This window comes from Numida meleagris, chromosome 3 (assembly GCF_002078875.1).
Source record: "Numida meleagris isolate 19003 breed g44 Domestic line chromosome 3, NumMel1.0, whole genome shotgun sequence".
Lineage (NCBI taxonomy): Eukaryota > Metazoa > Chordata > Aves > Galliformes > Numididae > Numida > Numida meleagris.
The window spans coordinates 35,873,369-35,892,371 of record NC_034411.1 but is presented as its reverse complement, the minus strand read 5'-3'; the positions used below and the strand labels follow the sequence as shown (position 1 = coordinate 35,892,371).

The window sequence follows — 19,003 nt, the reverse complement described above, 5'->3', positions numbered from 1 at the left end:
ACTCCTCCCAAAGTCAAGTGTAGTTTAGGGTTTTTTGTGTGTTCTGAGATTTAGGGACTGAACGAAGTGGTACATTAGATAAAAGTATGTATGTGCAAATACATATTTGATTTATTTAAGGGATCTCAGAAGGGTTTGGCAAGAACTTCCATTGAATTCCGGAGAGAGCTGGTTCCCAAAGTTTGTCAATGTCTGTGGAAAAAACATCTGTAAGTTTGTAGTTTTGCCATTGGCAAAGAAGATGAAAAATACAAGAAGAGCAGCCTAGAACAGAGGGGAGTGATCCAGGCTTCAGTCCTGGAAGTGATAACAAACTGGTTTGCTAAAGCTGTTGCAGCGAAGGTAGAAGGGCAGCATACATTCCTGGAGTGCCCCTGTGTGACTGACATCTGCTGTACAAAGAAGGCTGGCCATGGCAAGAATCCCTGCACCACTACACAATACAACATCCATATGCAAAAGAACGTCCATGGGTCAATGCTAATTTTGCTAGTACTAGAACTCAGCCAACAAGTATTTTTCATTGATGTAAGTCAGTGTTGCAGACAGTATCACTTTAAATATAGCTTAGGTTTTCCTGTAAGCTGGAAACAGTGGGAAGAAGGAAAAAAGTAATTTTCAAAAGCAATTGAAGATCCTTCTCTCTGCACTCTGCCTCCACTCTGTTTTTGTTTTCTCAGAAATAGTGTGTGTGTAATTTCACAAGACACAGTCACAAAGCATTTTACCCTAAGTAGTATGTTTTCACAGGGCTTCAATGATTCCTGACACTTACCAGGTACGGGAAGTTCTTTAATAAATAAATAGAACAGTTTTAACAAAATGCTCCTCAGGCAACTCCTCCAGTCACCTCCTAGTTTCAAATTAAGTGCACCTTTTGTTTCTACTCTTTCCTCATGAGTTCATGCACAGTCATATGCGCTGATGCAGATGAGCAGCAGTGACATTATATCACACAGCCATGCTGGTGATGCCTTGTGTTAAAGTCACTCCTACGAAACAGTGGTTTATGTAATCTCTCCATCTCATGACCCCAGGCTGGAAAAAGAAGAAAGGTTGAGCGGAAGGAAGAGATTTATTAATGACCAGGTTTTCGCTGTCACTTCAAGTGACTACATATTCTTAATGTGGTATTGATACAAGTGGCTGAAAATGAGCAAGAGACAGTGTAAGAGGTTCTCACTTATATTCACTTGTGCTTTAAAATCATTTTCTCTGTGATCTATTGCTGTGATAAAATGTCGAACTCGTGTCTTGATTCTTGACCAGTTTTGCTTGAAAAAAAGATGATACTATTAAAATTGTATGTCTTCAATTTTATTCTGATTTTTAATAGACCTCAATGATGTTTCCAGAAAGGTCTCTGTTCAAGCACTTATTCTTTTCACTGGACTAGAGTATCTCCACTGATACTTACTTCTGATTAATCTGTTCTTAGAGCTGTTTTTACACCTTCTAATTGTGATTATACCAGAAATCAGCTTGGAGATTTACCTTCAACATTGCCCTAACTTTCTCAACTTTGATCACCAGTCCTTCTTCGTATTTTTGCTTCTCCACTTTTTCCAGCTGAACAAACATCTTCATTATTTTCTCTGTTTAACTGAATTTTCTTTTTCAAACATTCTCACTGCGTATTTCTCCATAAGGCTCTTTTTGTATGCTTCATAAATTGCATGTCTGAGTAAATTTCTGAAATACAATCAGAAATCTATTAGAAAAATGTGACGTCTGAATCAATACAGTTTCCTGTACTTTTCCCTTTTTGTTTTCCTGAAAACAAACAGGACCTTTGGAAGAAATTTTCTTTCTACTTAAAATGCTGAAACACTTATATAAGAATTTTTCTCTAGTGCCAGAAGTGATCAGTTCAAATGCTGGTGTATCTATTTCTTTCCTTTCCTTCTTTTTCAAAATTTTGCTGGATTCTCTGTAACTTCCTTTAAAATAAGGTTGTGGATGGAAATTCCAATAATCTCTAAATCTGTGTATCTATCTCCCTTCTTCATACTGCATAACCTTGAAAAATTTCCATCCATTACGCTTGCTTTTAATATTTTATACTCCCTTATTTTTATTTTGCAAACAGTGAACAGAATTCTATTCTATGTCTTCAGCAATACTTTTTCTATGCTGAGATCGTATTTTAAGTGAAAATATTTATACTTTGACACTTTATTGCATACAGAGGAAGAAACAAATTCTTAGTTGTATAGTGCATGTCTTCTGAAGAAATCATTAAATCATCCCTGGCAATTGCACCGACCTTTTCAAAGCATAAACTTACACATAAATGAAGTTTTCTTAATTATCAAAAACGTGTTGAAGTCTGAGCATACTGCCTGTGCATTATAATGGGCACAAACTATGTTTAGCAGAAAAATAAATAGAATTCCAAATGAAGAAATGAATAGAATATAATGAGGAAAACTGAAAAAAGTCAAAACTTTTGTTATGTTTCAGAGTACAACTTTCTGTGTGCCTTTTGGGAAAACATTTACTTCCTCTGTTTATAGGTGTAAGGTGATTTTTTTGTTCCTGAACAGAAATGTTTAAGTTTGTACGTGAGCAAACAGACAGATAAAAGACTCTGCAGAAATCCCTAACATTAAAAAAAAAAAAAATTATCTAATCTCAAATTTGCAAGGAAGTTATTTCTCGGAGTGGAATTTTGCTTTCAAAGATCCTTTTAATAACGAGGGATTAAAATTAGAGAACTGAATTTTCTGAATTGTCAGAAATGAATTTGACTGTAACTGTTGTCGTTACGAGGTTGACAGATGTCATGTTCATGTTTCTTTCTCAGTGTTCTTCCTGTGAGATTTCTATGTTGGTGTTAGACAAGATGAGCTAAAAGCCAATATTTCTCAGGTTAATATTGCAGAATTTAGCCTTTCTATGCCTTTTATTCTCAGTAAAATCAGGATAAACATGCCTCAGGCATTTGTCTTGCTTATTTTTGGATGTAACATACTTAGCAATGTGACTTTCAGTGGATGCTGTATTACTTTTCTCATTCAAAAGAAAAGTAGTTGAAAATCCAATAATGATACAGTATTAAATTTTCTCCCCCCACCACTCTCTCTAGATTTTTATAGTGTGGGATCTACAGACCCTTTCAATGCTGCAGGTCTTCCACGATCAGTGGAGTCCTAGAGGGATTGAGACCCTTGCCATGGTATTTGACAATGCCTGTGGAACACTTATCACAGGTATGTTACTGTAAATAATGTGTGAGAGCTGCCCCCCTGTATATAGATCACTTCAAAAGTAATGTCCCCTATTCATTTCCATGGAAACTAACAACAGCTACAAGGGTTGATGATGAAATGACACTGTTTGATAGAGCAAATTCTCAGCTACAAAACACAATTTTTCAACATAGTGACCACCATTAGCTGTGCATTTTTGCCAGTGATGAAGGAGTCTGCGTGTCCACTCATAAAAATCTCCACCACGAAGGTGACCCACTGTTTCATAGCTGATATGACAGTATTATTACTAGGAAAATGTTGCCTGTGCAGTCTATCTTTCATTAACCCAAACAGATGAAATAAGAAGATGCAAAATCTGAACTACACAGTGGGTGTGGTAGGACAGTCCAGCCAAGATTGGCAATGTGCTCCCTGGTCTTCAAACTGGTATGCAGCCTGATGTTATTATGTTACAAGAGAAAGGTTGTCTTCTTCTCTGGCCTGGCTCTGGAAATTTGAGCCTTCAGCTTAATAACTTTGCGATATAGTGATCTAAGCTGATGGTTTTTCTGGATTCAAGGAAATCTGGAAGGATCACTCCTTTCCTATCTTAAAAGACAGTGCACATCACTTTGCCCACTGATGGCTGCATCTTGAACTTTTTCTTCGATGGAGAATTCACGTATCACCACTCGGACTGTTGTTTTGACTCCGGCTTGTAGTGGTGACACTGCATCTCATCACTGGTAACGATGCAATCCAGGAAACTGTCACCTTCAGCCCTCTATTGGTTCAGTAGTTCCTGACAAACTTGCATACGGTGTTCTTTCTGTTCCTATGTGAGCATTTATGGGACCCACATGGTGCAAGCTTTCTGATATTCTGGCATTGCCACCATCATTTCCAATGCACTGACGTTGATATTCAGCTCCATACAAAGTTCCCTGGTTGTATTCCAACAATTCGCACAGATGAGCTGATTGAGACACTCTTCATTTTGTGGTGTGACAGCTGTGCATGGCCATCTGGAACATGGCTTGTCTTTCACATCACTGAAACTCAACACCCACAGCCTCACTGTGCTCACATCCGCTGTTTGGTCTCCATAAATGTTGAATGCAGGAATTATGTGTATGAAATGTACAAAATATGAGAGGTGAGGGTATTTGCACATTAAGACCACTTTAAAGTGAGTCCTGTTATATGTTTTGCTAATTTCAATATAGAAACATGTATGAAAATATGCAGCATGGGAAATAACAGCAGCAAACAGAGTAAATGATCAAGGCTTTCATGAAGGCAAGGCAAACCTTTCTGAGAAAAAAATAAGCTACATGTTCTACTCTTTTGCTTTGTCCTTTGTTAAAAGCTACTTAGGCGCTGATATTCCTGGACTTCCCCTTTCTCTGGTACCCTCCTTCCATTTGGAGATCAAAGCAGCAAAGTATAGTTTCTTTGGAGCCCTCACAACTATATTCAAACACTTATGGTATGTGGTGCCAGAAGACCCACACTGTCCAATTGATCAGGAATTAAAAATCATGGGAACTCATCCCAATATTTCTTGGCTCTGCGTCTTAACTTCATAGCAAGGAGTGTGGAATCTTTGAGGGTCTAGAGATTCACAGGTGTCACTAAGTATTTTAGCCCTCTGTGTCTAAGGAAGAGAAATTGGAAACCAGCAGGCTTTGTCTGGCTCAAAAGTATGGTCACTGAAATCCTGGATTCCTTAGCTTTGAACCTGTCCTCAGGCTATAGAAGCCCGAGGCTTATCAGAGAAATAAGGTCATTGTTTTGTATCTGGAGACATCTTTTTCTGTATTTGCACCAAGAATAAGGCAAAAAGCATCTCAAATCTGAGAAGATTAACATGAAATCTTTTGTTTTCAATGCCCTATCAGCTTCTGCTGAATATTTGTGCTAATAAACCTGTTTTGGAAGCCTGTATATATACATTGCACTAAAGCCCACAAATCAGAATACTATTCAGACTAGTTTTTAAATGTTTAATCGCTAAAAGATATGGAAAGAATCTTATGTTAAAATTTTGCTTAGTGAGATTTTCAAGGCATAGTAACATAGGGGTTTTACATAGCTAAGACCTCATGAAAATGAGATAGCTTTGTCCTTATAAACAATGATTAGAGCAGTGCCTAAATATCTGTAAAAATCTAGTCCCGGACTCTGTTAATGGTGAATTAAAAGGTTAAGTGAATGTCCCCGTGCTCCTGAACTGGACAAAAGACTTGAGGCTGTATGTGGGTACATTAATTCTTATGGCTAAGTACCTGATTTTACGGAGGAGATTTACAGTTATTAGTTCACTAACATCCATAAATTATGGCTCACCTTCATGCTTCATTTGAATACTGCCACAGCTTTCCTTCTGTGTCTTTTTCTAAACTACTGTCCTGTGTTCCTGGACTCATGCCAACAATTATGCAGTTCCATTCTTTGCTGCATATATTCACTGCTCACTGCCATTCCTCTGCTGTTAGAATGTAGCTAAACTGGAACTGAAATAGGAGTCTAGATTGCAAGCCTGCCTTGTAAAAACCTTCTCCTTTCCTTTGTCTTGTCTTCCCTATCTGCCTGTCTTTGCAATCCTTCTGATCAGAGAGCACCAGAAGGTGAGATTCCATTCAGACCTGCAGTGCTGTATAAAGGAAGGTACAGAAGAGATCTCACTGCCTGTAGATAGAATTGTCTTATGTCTAAGGAAGTGGCTTGAGGCAGGGAAATACTTAGCTATTGTTTAACTGACTTTTCTCTTTCCAAGAACAGGTGGTCTCAAAAAATAGACAAGATTCCTTATGCTCTTCGGAAAAACTCAAATGTACACTACATCTTATATGAGCCTTTCTGTAAAGTATGTTCTCTCTTGTCTCACTACATGCAGGTTCAACTGTCATTGATATTTATCCCCTAACTCACATGATACAAGATACAAAACGGGTCCCAAAGACACATGAGAAGAGCATCAATGTTCTGGCTTATAACAGGGCTTTTCACCAAATCCTCACTATCTGCTCTGAGTCAATACTGAAGGTGAGTGTAAGTTGTCCTTCAAGCTGAAAAAGTCTCAGATTTTTGTTTATTACAAATAAGTTATTGGGCAGTTAGTTAAGCAATTAGTGTTTATTATTTAAAGTGTTGGCTTTGCGGCTATTTTTGTGCTCAAATTCTTCAGGGAAGTGGTAGCCATGATAAATCAGCTATATTGGATTAAACAGCATTAATTTTACTAGAAAACTACTTCTCTGACTTGTACTGCAAGCGCTAGGCAAATTGAGCAAGACTTTGGAGGCACCAATTTTAGTTGTGTTTTTATTTCCTTTGGCCATATTTTGGTACACTTCATCTGCTCTGTAATAGATAGTATAGCGACAATAGTGAAAGTCCATGGGCTATTTAGTAGCTGCAAAGGAAAATTTTAAATACTGTTATGTCAAATATGCATCCAAACAATAATTTATGCAAGCCAATTGCACGCTATTCTTTGATACAGAAGATAAATCTCATGAACATCTCTTTAAGTATAGTAAATGCTTACTCCCAGTCAGCTTAGTGGGATATAGAAGCATACTTCAGATGCTCTATGGATTGGTATAAAACATGAATAATATCACTTTGTAAAAACAGGACTATGTAAAAGATGCTGCTCTGAGATAAAAAGATTCTTTAACTAAAACTGTGTCTCAGATATAAATATTCTTTAACTAAAATTCGTAGTTTTTATGGTACATTCGTTGTGACCAAACCACAGAACCTGATTTTTTATCCTCCTGTTATTCCTTTTTTCTGAATCTGTTTCGGTTTGACTAGCTGATCTGGAGCCAATTTGCTGACCTTCTGCAGATCCTTTCATCTTTCAATTTCTTAGAACATGTTGTTCTGAGCCTTTAGGATTTCTGTCATACGGAGAGAGAGAAGTGTTGAATATAAGACTCAGTTAACAGGAAAAATAAAGTGATGGGCATGTCTCTCAGTTGTTACTTTTTATCACCATTCTGTGTTGAAACACTATTTTAAATATTAAATATCTGTATTAATTTTACCATTTGTATTTGAACCACTAAACATAGTCACTAGGCAAATATCAGAAAACACATAGACAAATCCAGTTGAATCTGGAGAAATTACAGTGGCATCTCAGTAAAAGTACGTGGTAATGTGCTATTGAGTCTGCTGAAATAACAGAACATATTTCATGGGAAGTCAAAATATGCTCTTGGAATTATGCATCTTTATCCAATTACACTAGAAAAAAAAATGTGTGAGGAGTTTTAGAGGATGTACTACAAATTATTAACTTTTTTTTTTAAGGTCTGGGACCTAGAAACAGGATATCAAATATACCAGATTGAGGACGCACATGGGCTGAATATTGAAGTGACCTGTGCAGCAATTGAAATAAATGGTTTTTATCTTGCTACTGGGGCTTGTGATGGTAAACCAACTAAATAATTATCATAGTTTTATTATGTTTATGTGAAATGACATATAAGCAATTAGAACTCTTTGCCTTGAACCATTCTGTCACTGAGAATTTTGACTTTCATCCAAGGTGGGAGGAAGTATGCTCACTAAGAAGTTCAGGGCTTTTTTTGTCCTGGTTAGGTTTTATTTGACATGTGATTCATAGAAAGGTGATTTTTGACTGCTGGGGCTGTTACTTTGCTTGCCTATTACTGTGTGGAAGACTGCCTGCAAAGCTCTTGGTCTGAAAAGATGTCTCCTCATCTCAGGACCTAGATCTCTATAACACTGTGAGTAAATGACTCCAGATGGAGAACGGTAGTTTTTTTCTGATTTTATAATGTCTCAGCTCAATTTTGTAGTAAACACCAGAATATATATCTCTTATGTGTTTCCTGACTTTTTCCCATGTTAATTAGGATGCCTCAGTTATACAGAACATGACAGGATTGCTCCAGTATATTCACATATTTGGTGCGACACCAAATTCTGCAGCAACTTTAATAATTTTGTGATCTGTAAACACTGAAGTACAATTCTTCTCACATTCAAATGTTCGAGTATACACCTGAATTATTAAGATATATGAAATATATGAAAGCTGGCTCACATAAAAAGAAAATGCCCTTTTTCCACATAGAATACTGAATAATGTTTAGAATTTTATACTTTGCAACAGAGATTGAACTCTTTATGGATCTTAAAAGCATGACAGTAGGTGAATGCTATCAAGTCCTACAAAACTGGAGTCATAGCTGCTTGTCACAGTTTGGCCTGGTTTCCATGACAAGGCATGATGTTATGATGCAGGATACCAATGAAAAGCCATGAAACCATGAGAGTGCTTCACTGAAGATAACACTCTAGCTTCTTCTCCCCACTAGCCCTGTGGGACAAGTCCAGCAACTGTGTTGCTCTGCTCCTTGCAGAATCTAATGTCTTCTTCCCGACCGCACACCACTCTTTGATCTCTGATGACACCAATTCATAAACAGAAGTGAACTAGGCAGTGGCCTTTCATCCTGGGCTGCAGCTTAAAATGGGCGCAGAAAGTGATGAAATAATAGTGGGGTTAGTGGTGAAGGTGTTTTTTGGTATATTTTTTCTCCCTAAGCATGCTTTCTCAATAAACATAAACACCGTTACGGCTTCTTAAAGACGATTGGCTTAGCTCTGTACCTTCAATTGGATTTTCTTGTTACTTCTCCTTTCGCTGTCCTAATTCAAGTTCCTGAGTTTGAAGCACAAGGGATTGTTGAAAGTTCATTCCCTTTTGTGTATGTTTCTCATTCCCATCTAGGAACAGTGAAAATTTGGGATTTTGGAAGTGGGCAGGAAGTTAAAGCCTTGCCTTTGACCCAGCACAGCAAAGATGAGCATTGTCTGCTGAAGTTAGTCTATCTGAAGGCTAATGAGAGTCAACATGTTGTTCTTGTTTTGGAACAGAGTGGGAAGATGAAAATAATTCAGGTTTTTAAAAATACTTATATATATGTGTGTGTGTGTACAAATATATGAATACTTTATTATTATTTCATTCATTAGCTACTAATTTTCAAAGTAAAATAAGACTTTCTCATTAATCACTAGATAAACTTATAGAAATTATCAAGAAGCAATCCTCTTTCGGTAAGTCATCAAGTTAGCTTTCTTTCTATTTAAGTTCATTAGTCCATTGCTGTTTTCAGCATTCTGATCATTTCTTTTCATGTACTCACTATAATGGAAAATGAAAATATTCTGTTTGTGATTGAGGCCTTTTGATTCAATTTCCTAATAGATTATCACAGTTATCAAACTAATCTGTGTTTGCTGGAAGAGGACCAGATCTTTTTTACTTCTGTATACAGATAATGTTACTCATTAATATAAATGGGAATGCTCATATAAGTGAAGTCATTCATGGTTGTTGAATCTGGTTCTGCACCTGAAAACTGTTTCATTTCTCTTCATCTTCATGCGTTAACATTTGAGGCTAAGATGCAAAGGGACTACAAAGATCTGAATCATTGACAGAAAGTTTGCAGAGCAACACTGAGGCTTCATCATGTGCTGAAATTCTGTAACTCTCAATCCTGTTAACCATTAGTTTATAAACAAGAGAATCTAGAATAAATGTTTTGCAGCCTTGGGTATTTGATACCCATTGTTTAGCTAGCATATATGACGCAACAAAAGTTGGGGCTTGTATGCATGGGTAGAAACCAGGAGCCTCACAGTGAGCAAAATTGGAACAGATTGCGTCATGGCTATGTGCAGAACACCTTGGAGCCATTTACTCTTCATGGCTTATATAGACTCTCCCAATGCATCTAATATGTATGAGCTGGCAGTTCACAAAAGGAGAGGAAGCACCACTTTACTCCCAAAGATAACATTTGTGTTAGGAAGCAGCTGTCTAGTGCCCTGATTGCATTCCTTAGTGCTGATGCAAAAGAAGTTTGAGTAAGTTCACACTGGCTGCTTTGGAATTTTCACAACCAGTGCTCACTTAAAAAGATCTAGCTGTTATAATGATACCCTTTGTGCTTTATTTATTACTGGCTCTACCATTAACAATTGCAGGGTTTAACTGCTTTCCTTCACAAATGGAAACTCAATTTGCTTTTGATACTAAGTTATATCTGAAATACTACTGTGCACCAATTACTCTGCAGTGTTAGTACTTGATTTGCTGAATTATTCATGCAGTGTAAGCCTGCTCCTTGACTAACAGGTTGGTGAAGAGTTGAATCTCTTCCAAGTCTACGCGATTCTAACTAATTAATATTATTGTATATAGTTGCAGAACTACTTTTTCTATACAAGCGTTGCAGTAATAATGAGAAATACAAGTTATTATTCTGGGAGTTTAAAGAGGCTGTAAACATGGTAGCAAGGTAAACTTGAATAGCACTCCAAAAACTGTTTATTCTTTAGAAGAGTCTACCATGCTCTCTCACAGTTTTTAGTCCTCCTCCAATCTTTTTCTTGTATTTTCTTGTCTGATATAATTGATATGGTAGGATTTAGTAAAATCTTAGTCATTGCTCTGTTTTGGAGCTTGAGACAATGGTGAGAACACAGGAAAACCTAAGAAGGTAATTTTAGTACCATTTCCCAAAACAGGCAATTATTAAGGTTAAAACAGAAACTGGGTACTGAAGAGAATTTGAAAGAGTCGGAAAAACTGTCAAGGTAACTTGCAGGAGCTCTAGGCATAATGGGGAGGAACTGCTAACTCAAAGCGATGGTGTAACTATGGCTTGTTCTTCTCACACAATCGAGATAACCATCAGCTTTGCTAATATAATAGATATGAAATGGAGACTATCAATGTTAACAAAAAAAGCAGCTATACCTCAAGTTTCTTAATTTAGTTTAAATGGGAAATTAAACTGCATATGCCAGATAAAATTTGTAATGGTTGTTCTAATTAGGCACAGAAAACAAGCTTTTGATGTACAATTGCTGATCATTTTCTTACGAGTAACAAAATATTTTCCTCCCTCTTTCATTAATTATTTTAACAGGGTAATGAAATTCAAAGGTATCTAAATGTTACCTGGGTGCTTCCTGAGGCAGTGCTGTTTCTACAAAGAAATCCAGTTGAATTTCTGTCACTGAAGCCAGACACTTTACAAAAACATGAATTTTTTCCAGATATCCAGCTACCATCCGACACCGATTCTCTAAGCAATGATGCAGAGGTGAGAAACATTTTAATGTTCCACATAATTTACAATTACAGAAGATTAGAAATTAAAAGGTTTTCTGTGCCCTTGAGGATCTCATGGTTTAACAGAATAAGAACCAACTAAGTATTCCAAACTTTCCAGTACACTGAAAGTCAAAATAAATCATGTAAGAGGGCTATTGTTTCTATGAGATAGATCTGCTTAATAACTCATTGCACAGTTGTTGCATGTTTAAGGAGCTCTGAATATACACTTCACACTCCTGTACAAAAAAAGAAGTTGAAGTCCTTGTATTAGGAATCTTCTAGAAGTGAAATTTCCTTCAGTGCCTGACCTTCAGTAATATTGGCACATAAAAGTCAAGCTGAGTGTTAAACTGATATCTATCCCCATGTTTAACAATCCCTGCAGCTGCAAACACATCTCTGATTCCTCCTGCTTGTTCCCCTTGCTGCATGCACAGGTGTACAGGCACTTCAAAGAGGCATCCTGTTGTGGTGATTTCCCTAGTAAGGCATAAGAGCTTTCTCCATAATGCTGATCTTTATTTATGTCCATGTACTCAGAGTAGGCTCATTCATTCCTGTTTGGTTGATAGGTCTCTTGTATCTACATCACCATGTAACTTGTTTGCCAACATCCTCACTTGATTTTTGATCCTTTCCCTCCCTTGCTGGTCCTAATTTAAATCTCTCTTCACTAGGTTTGTTAGCGTGTTGGCAAAGATGTTTTTGCTTCACTTTGTCAGGTGCATCCTGTTTCTTCTTCAAAGCTCAAAGACAATCCCCTAGTCATAAAAACAAATCTTCATTGATATAAGCTGCACATCCAGTTTTTGACCCGCAGTATCTGTCCACTGCACCTCAATTCCTTCTCCATCAAGCAAGATAAAGGAGAAAACCACCTGAACTGCTATGCCCTTGATTATCACACCCAGAGCTATGCAGTCAATTTTGACACACCCCACATCTCTCCTGGCAGGATCATTGGTGTCCACTGGGAGCAGCAGGGCGTACTAAGCAGTCTGAAGGTCAGACAAGCCCCAGCAGCCTCTCCATAATATTCCAAATCTGAGCTCCCACCAAGCAGAAAACCTCCCTGGATAGCAGCACAGGTTGGTAAATGGAGGCCCTCATCCTCTGCAGCAGGGAGTTTCCCGTTACTATTACTCTCTGCTTCCTTCTGGTGCTTCTGTCTAGCTCAAATATGGTAGTATTAGAATGATGCTGAGTATGCAGTTGTTGTATACACTGTTGATTTACACATCTTATTAAGTTAGCAGTTAAAAGAGATCATTCTTCAGTGTCCATATTCTTCCTACTAAAATTATTTTTAATGTTCTTTGCAGAGCTTTGTACCTTCTGTGGAAATGAAGTGCTTTGATGTTTTAAAAGTAGAAGGACATAGCTTGATAACTACAGGAAGTGAAAACGGTGCAATAATTTTGTGGGATTTTGAATCTGCCTCTGTCAGATACATGTAAGTCTTGCACACGGAGGAAATTTCTTCTCTAGTATTTCATGAAAACCTTCCAAACAGCATGTTGGAAATTCTAAGATACTCAGCTGTAAAGGATGATCATCAAGCAGGAGTTAAAACAGAAGTTTGTCTGGATCCCCCTCCCTCCCACTTCAAATTACTTTGCTAGCTAGTCCCCATGTTGCAGTTAGCAGAAATAATTAAAAGAGTCACTTGTGGAAGGAATGATGTAATTAAGAATAGTGTTTTCACATGTCAGCACTGCCACTGAAGGAAACTTACTAAGCAAGTCACTGTCATTGGTTAGCAGCTGCCATGGAGCTGTAGAATTTCCTTATTTTTGAAGTTTTTGTTTGGTAGGATACTGGGAAATAAGACTATTTCAGCTAAAAATTACAGACGTATTGTATTCTCCCTGACTGATGTGATAGTAGTTCTATTCTTTATTTTAACTTATTTCTTCATATTTCTTTTGAAAGGAAGCGCACCTCAAAAAAAAGTTGTCATTCTCTTGCTTTGACGTAAGCAATTTTTGAGATGCTTTTTCATTTTCATATGAAAATTTCTGGCACGAGGTAGGAATGAGCAAGATGCTTTGGTGAGGGCTCTAAGATGTCCCTTTCAAAAGACTTTTCATAATTTCTTTTAAGCTTATGGTGTTTCTGGAGTACAAATCTTGAAGTAGATAGGCTGTTGGATCATTCCACTGTTCTTGTTTGGTTGGACAGATGATTAGTCAAAATATTTTTCTCACTAGCAAGGAGGTGACTTTCACAGATGTGTACCTGAGTTCCAGCTTTCATTGAAAAGGGAAATAGAAATGTCCAATAGACCGTGTTTCTGTACTTCAGATTGGTATTTAATTATACTATGATGTACTTTCAAAAGAGAAATGCAGCTGTCCTTCAGTAAAAAGATTCTTTAGGCTTGTTTTGGGGGGATGATATGGTATTACCAAATTAATAATAAAAAATGAGGCAGACAGAAAAAAGTCTGTCACAATCCATTGAGCTGAGATTGAGGGATTGAGCAGAGATCTTGATGATCTTGAAAATGAGAAAGGTAGAACAGTGGAAGGTATTCCATTCAAAAAGCTAAAGATGATGGACAGATATCTCTACTTGCCTGAAAAGGGGGAAAGTGTCAACAGAGAAAACTGAGTTATTCAGTAAATAGCAGGAAAAGAGACACAACCAGTGAAAGTTACAAAACTATTTTTAAGTGAAATAAATTCATTTTGAGAGGATTGTTAAATAACTGTTTTGGCTACAAATATAATTTTTATTATTTCAATTTTCTGTATTATCCTCTGGTCTTTTTTTTTTTTTAACCTTTGTACTGTTTTAATAACTACCTATTTCCAATTCAGTATTTTTTCCCTTGGCCTGTATTAGTGGTATTGCCTCTCTTTGTTCTTTCTGGTTTCAAATATCTTCTCAGTCTTACCTTCAAGTCTGAGTAAAATACTCTCCTTTTGAGATATGTATTCTTACTTTTAGACATTTTACAGAGTTTTTTTCTTTGTGTACTCACTAGGGAGTAGCAGCACTTTGTTGAAAGGTCTTTGTGATTCCAGCTGGCTGGCTGCCCAGATAAGATGCCATATCAAGTTTTTTTTGAGTGTCACTAATCAATTTGCCTAGTTTAAGCAAATACTTTAAATAGATCAGTAGTATTAATTTGAACATTCTTGGTTAATTAGTGCAAGCTTTTTTGGCAGTTGAACTGAGGGGAAGAAAGTGTGTTTTGAATTGACATGAGCTGAAAACCTGTTTCACTTTCTTCACCTCAAAGAATACAAAAATTGATCAGGGAAAAGTGCTTACTTCAACTTGAAATACATAGCTCAGATATTTGTGAGAAAGGGGAAATAAAAAGCTTGTTTCACACTCAGTAAGTCCCTGGCTAAGGTTCTCCTCAGTACTTTGGAGATATGGGCTCATTTCCTATTTCTGTCTCAATAGTTTTGAACTCACAGCTCTCACAAGAGTTCTTTAACTATTATGCTGCATGATATACCGCAGCATGTAAGGCAAATGGGATTTTTTTTGGGGGGGAGGGGCGGGAGCAATTTCAGTTTGTAAAAGAAGAATGACCCATGTCTAGTCAATTATTTATTCACAGTGGAAGCAGGAAAGGTAGAAAGTCTGCTTCTACTGCATCAGACTGTATGCTAATTAAATACCTCTTTGGGCGGTGGAAGATGTAATGTTGCTATTGGCAGTTTTTCAGTGGTTACTTTGAGGTCAAAATTCTCTATACCTAGAAAACTGGAGTCATATTTAACAAGGGGAAATCTGAAATGATTTTGAGTGTTTGGGAATAAAACTCTTTCACTGGAAGTAACAAAATGGTGGGGCAGGATAATTCCAAAAATTGTTGCATAGAATGAGTTGCTACATCAGAAAGGTGAACAGTGAAACATGTCTGGTTAGAGTGAGTGGAGTGGCACAACCATTCTTCTGTGTTGGAGGTGGAATATATGCCTTTTTAAGACCATATAAACTCAAGACTTAGCTATCCACCCCAGTCATTTCACATCATCTGTGATGAGTACAATTAGCACACTTGTGAAAAAGTGAGCTTTTTCTTGCACCACAGAAAATAATAAAAACTGCAGTTCCAGCTTTGTCTCTTTGTTTTTGCCTCCCCATATATGAGTGGGAAGTCATTGCTTCGTAAGGGAACTATTTTACCCAGAATTCATATATAGGACTGGCTTGAATGCCAGGAACATGGTATTTTTCTAACATTAATGTAACTGGTTAACTTTGACATAAGTTACTTCAGTTTTCTCTAAAATAATCTCAAGAAAATACTTGGCTGGTTGAAATCACATTATTCCATTTGGCTCCTGCTTTTTCTTGCAGAAGTACATTCTTTACCTACTTTTTACTGTCATTAATCCGTCACAATTGTCTAAATTATGAAAAACTGTCTGAAACCTTAGATGACATGTATTTTAGGAAATGAAATGTTTAAGCTTTTGTGAATAAAGTCTACAACTTTTTCTGAAAACAATACACAACATATCTGATATGTTCAGTACAAACATCTTTATATTTCAGGTATAAAATTAATGAGAACAGCCAGGCTTCAGTTCCTCAAGCATCTGGAGTCAATGCTGTGTTATTCCTTGTACATAGTGCTTCCTCTTCCAGGTAACTGCTACTTCCTCCATGTCAGGGGTAATAATTTGTAATTCTGTTCTAATCTTTATCGAAGAAACCGTATTTAAACTGGGAGTTGTTCTGTATTTGATCAAGTTCAAATGGTTAATTTGCTTTACCATCCTTAAACTTTTGTTATATTTATCAACCCGTATTGTTATCAGTCCTTCCAGGCACTTTTCAGTGGTGCCCAGTGCCAGGACAAAAGGCAGTGGGCACAAACTGGAACGCAAGAGGTCCCATCAGGAAGTACTTCTGTATTGTGTGGGTGATGGAGTTCTGGCACAGGATGCCCAGAGAGGTTATAGAGTCTCCTTCCTTGGAGATCTTCAGAAGCCACCTAGAGGTGGTCCTGGGAAGCCTGCTGCACACTGAAAAATTACGAAGTTGCAGCCACATGTGAAAATTTAAGTTGGGCTATCCCAGCCGCACACTTTCTGTGTGGGTTTTACATCACCCCATTTATTCAGATACTCTTGTCAAAAGCAGAAAAGTTGTGACATTGATATAAGTTATGTTGCAAGAACTTCTCATTAGCACAGTCAGACCTTTTCTTGACTCAAAAACAGACATGAAATACTGCATCCAACTTTTTTTCCTTCCACACAATCTTATTTCTGAGCATTATTTTAACAAACTGAAAATCATTTTTTATAATTAGCTGAAAACCCTTTGCAGAGAAAAACACTGTGTAAAATGAAGGGGAAAAGTCACTGGCATGCAGTGAATTTTCCCTCTTCACTTTTGGAGGAGAAATATCAGTGTTAATTTTGACTTATTGTGGGTCTCACTTGCTCAAAAGTCTTGATAGGAGAGTTTGGCTGTGTAATAATGTGAATATTACCAAGTTACTTGCACAAATTTCTAAAACACCAACAATTCTTATTCTAATCAGTCTGATCATTTCAGGAAATATTTTACTGTGCTTTATTACACTGGATCATGTTGATTTCCAGAAAACAAACAGCATCTTCAAGACTGTCAGTGATCTTCATATTTTCAGCCATCTTTGCCCAGTTATTATTTTTTCATACAGGAAAATTAGCTCTCTGTCCTCTACTGCTGTTGTCAGTAGTGATTTGGATATTGATAGTGATATCGACGATGATCTCCCAAAGTACAAGAATAGGTATATGAACCAAAATAAGGTAGGTATAGCAGTTTCAGGGGTTCGGTAGCATCAGAAACAACTTTCTGTTTAGATTTTAAAATCCTCTAGCTTACTAAAATCTCCCCATAAAGTCATGCACAAAACTGAAGATCAAGAATTACAGAAAAAAAAAAAGAACTTTCTTAATCTAAACTTGCAGCAGGAATGAGGTGGGGAATTAAGAATACATTCTATTAGGCAGCTAGCGCTCTGCTACATGGAATAGCTGACTATCAAAATGTTTCTCAGATGCTTGTCACTAGCAATTCTGACTTTCAAACAGGAGTATGAAGAACTGGAATGGGAGGGTTAAACAGACAAATTATGAAGTACTTGAATAAAAAAAGGACTGTATCTACATTGCAACGACATTTGCTTGGATGCAATTTCAAGGGCATTTTCAAATGACTGTTAGGATAATATTTTCAAATTTACCGTCAAGCTGCATGTATCTTAATCTGTGCATTTTTGCATGATGAGTTTTGTGATACTTTTACTCCTTTTATGCCGGAAGAATATGACATATCTGCAGAGCAATAAGTAGCAATCAGGTGAAAGGGAGAAAATCCTGCTCACTCTTAAATTTTTTTCCGGTATTTTGTTTCAGTAGAGCACTTTCATAGATTCCTAAGTAGACGCAAGCCTAGTTAAAATATACAATATTCTGTGCTATGTAGTTATTTGAATAACAAAATGGACAGAATGGATGGTCATTTGCAGTTTTTAAAAAGATCCCCAAAAGCCCAAAACATCAACTCTTGCATGTTGATAGGATAAGGTTGAAAAGGCTTTCTTCTAAGAAACCTCAAACACTCATAGGCACATAATTTATATGACTTAGCAATTTTTGAAGCCAATACTGGATACTGTCAGTCTTGGGGCTCCTCAGAAGCCAATATAATAAGAAACAAATGCAAAAACTTTTACACTGAAGATCTAGACATGAGTAAATATAGTGGCTATACATGCATCTTTTTTCATCTTAACGCAATAATGACAATAAGAATATTTTGAATTACATTCTCTTAGAGATCTAGGGCACATTCATATGACTATAAATGATGAATTTTGCTTTTCCTAAAAAATAAATACCCTTCAGCCAAATTTACCTTTAGCATGCTCCTAGCCTATTCCGATTAATTTCATCTGTGATATTTTTATTTCTGATTTTGATTTCCTTCAGATGAAATTCTATGGGATGAACAAAAATTGTGGGAAACTTTGAATCCTCCATTTAAAAAATAAATTCTTAAAATAATTTCTACTTGAGATCTGTTCCATTTCAAGTTCCATTTTATAATTCTGTTACATTTTATTCCTTGCTTCTAGGAAAATGTAGGAAGTGATGAAAATAATACTCAGATAACAGCAGGTATGGAGAACTGTTGGTTTTCATTATCTATGTTGCTGATCCCTGAATTCTGCCCAGATTACCACAGTGATTATGTCAGTTCATCTGGCAAACTGAGTTTAGAATAATCAAGATGCCGTTGGTTTTGTGGATGATGCACTTCAGTTTTGCTCACCCTTGCTTTGCAGTAATTTCCTGGAAGCTAGGCCAGGATGCAGGATCTGAAAGGCTCAGTTGCTGTTTTTTTCTAAATAGGCATGATTTGATAACCTTGCAGAATTTGGGATTGTCACTCACACAAACTTATCTGTCACGTAAGCTTTCGAGCAATTGACTTTTGAAATGGTATAGCAAGAGCCAACTTGAGTCAAGTATGAATAAATGGCCTAATAGAGAAAATCTTCACAATCAAGTAGAATTTTAGTGGGAAAAGTCTTACAGTACGTAGGTTGCTCCAAAAGTAATGCCTCATACTTATTTCCATGGAAACTACAACGTATTCA

General features: G+C 36.8%; 1 protein-coding gene across 2 annotated transcripts in view; it reads left to right on the top strand.

Annotated features, from left to right (window-relative positions):
- The window catches only part of WDR64 (WD repeat domain 64), a 67,053-nt gene that overhangs the window by 35,626 nt on the left and 12,424 nt on the right, over positions 1–19,003 (top strand). For both annotated transcript variants that reach the window (XM_021390858.1, XM_021390857.1), the window contains exons 11-19: positions 3,089–3,212; positions 6,094–6,242; positions 7,521–7,644; positions 8,974–9,143; positions 11,186–11,362; positions 12,699–12,829; positions 15,898–15,990; positions 17,036–17,147; positions 18,479–18,521. In XM_021390858.1, the coding sequence (XP_021246533.1) occupies positions 3,089–3,212; positions 6,094–6,242; positions 7,521–7,644; positions 8,974–9,143; positions 11,186–11,362; positions 12,699–12,829; positions 15,898–15,990; positions 17,036–17,147; positions 18,479–18,521 (1,123 nt within the window). The remainder of the gene's footprint in view (positions 1–3,088; positions 3,213–6,093; positions 6,243–7,520; positions 7,645–8,973; positions 9,144–11,185; positions 11,363–12,698; positions 12,830–15,897; positions 15,991–17,035; positions 17,148–18,478; positions 18,522–19,003) is intronic.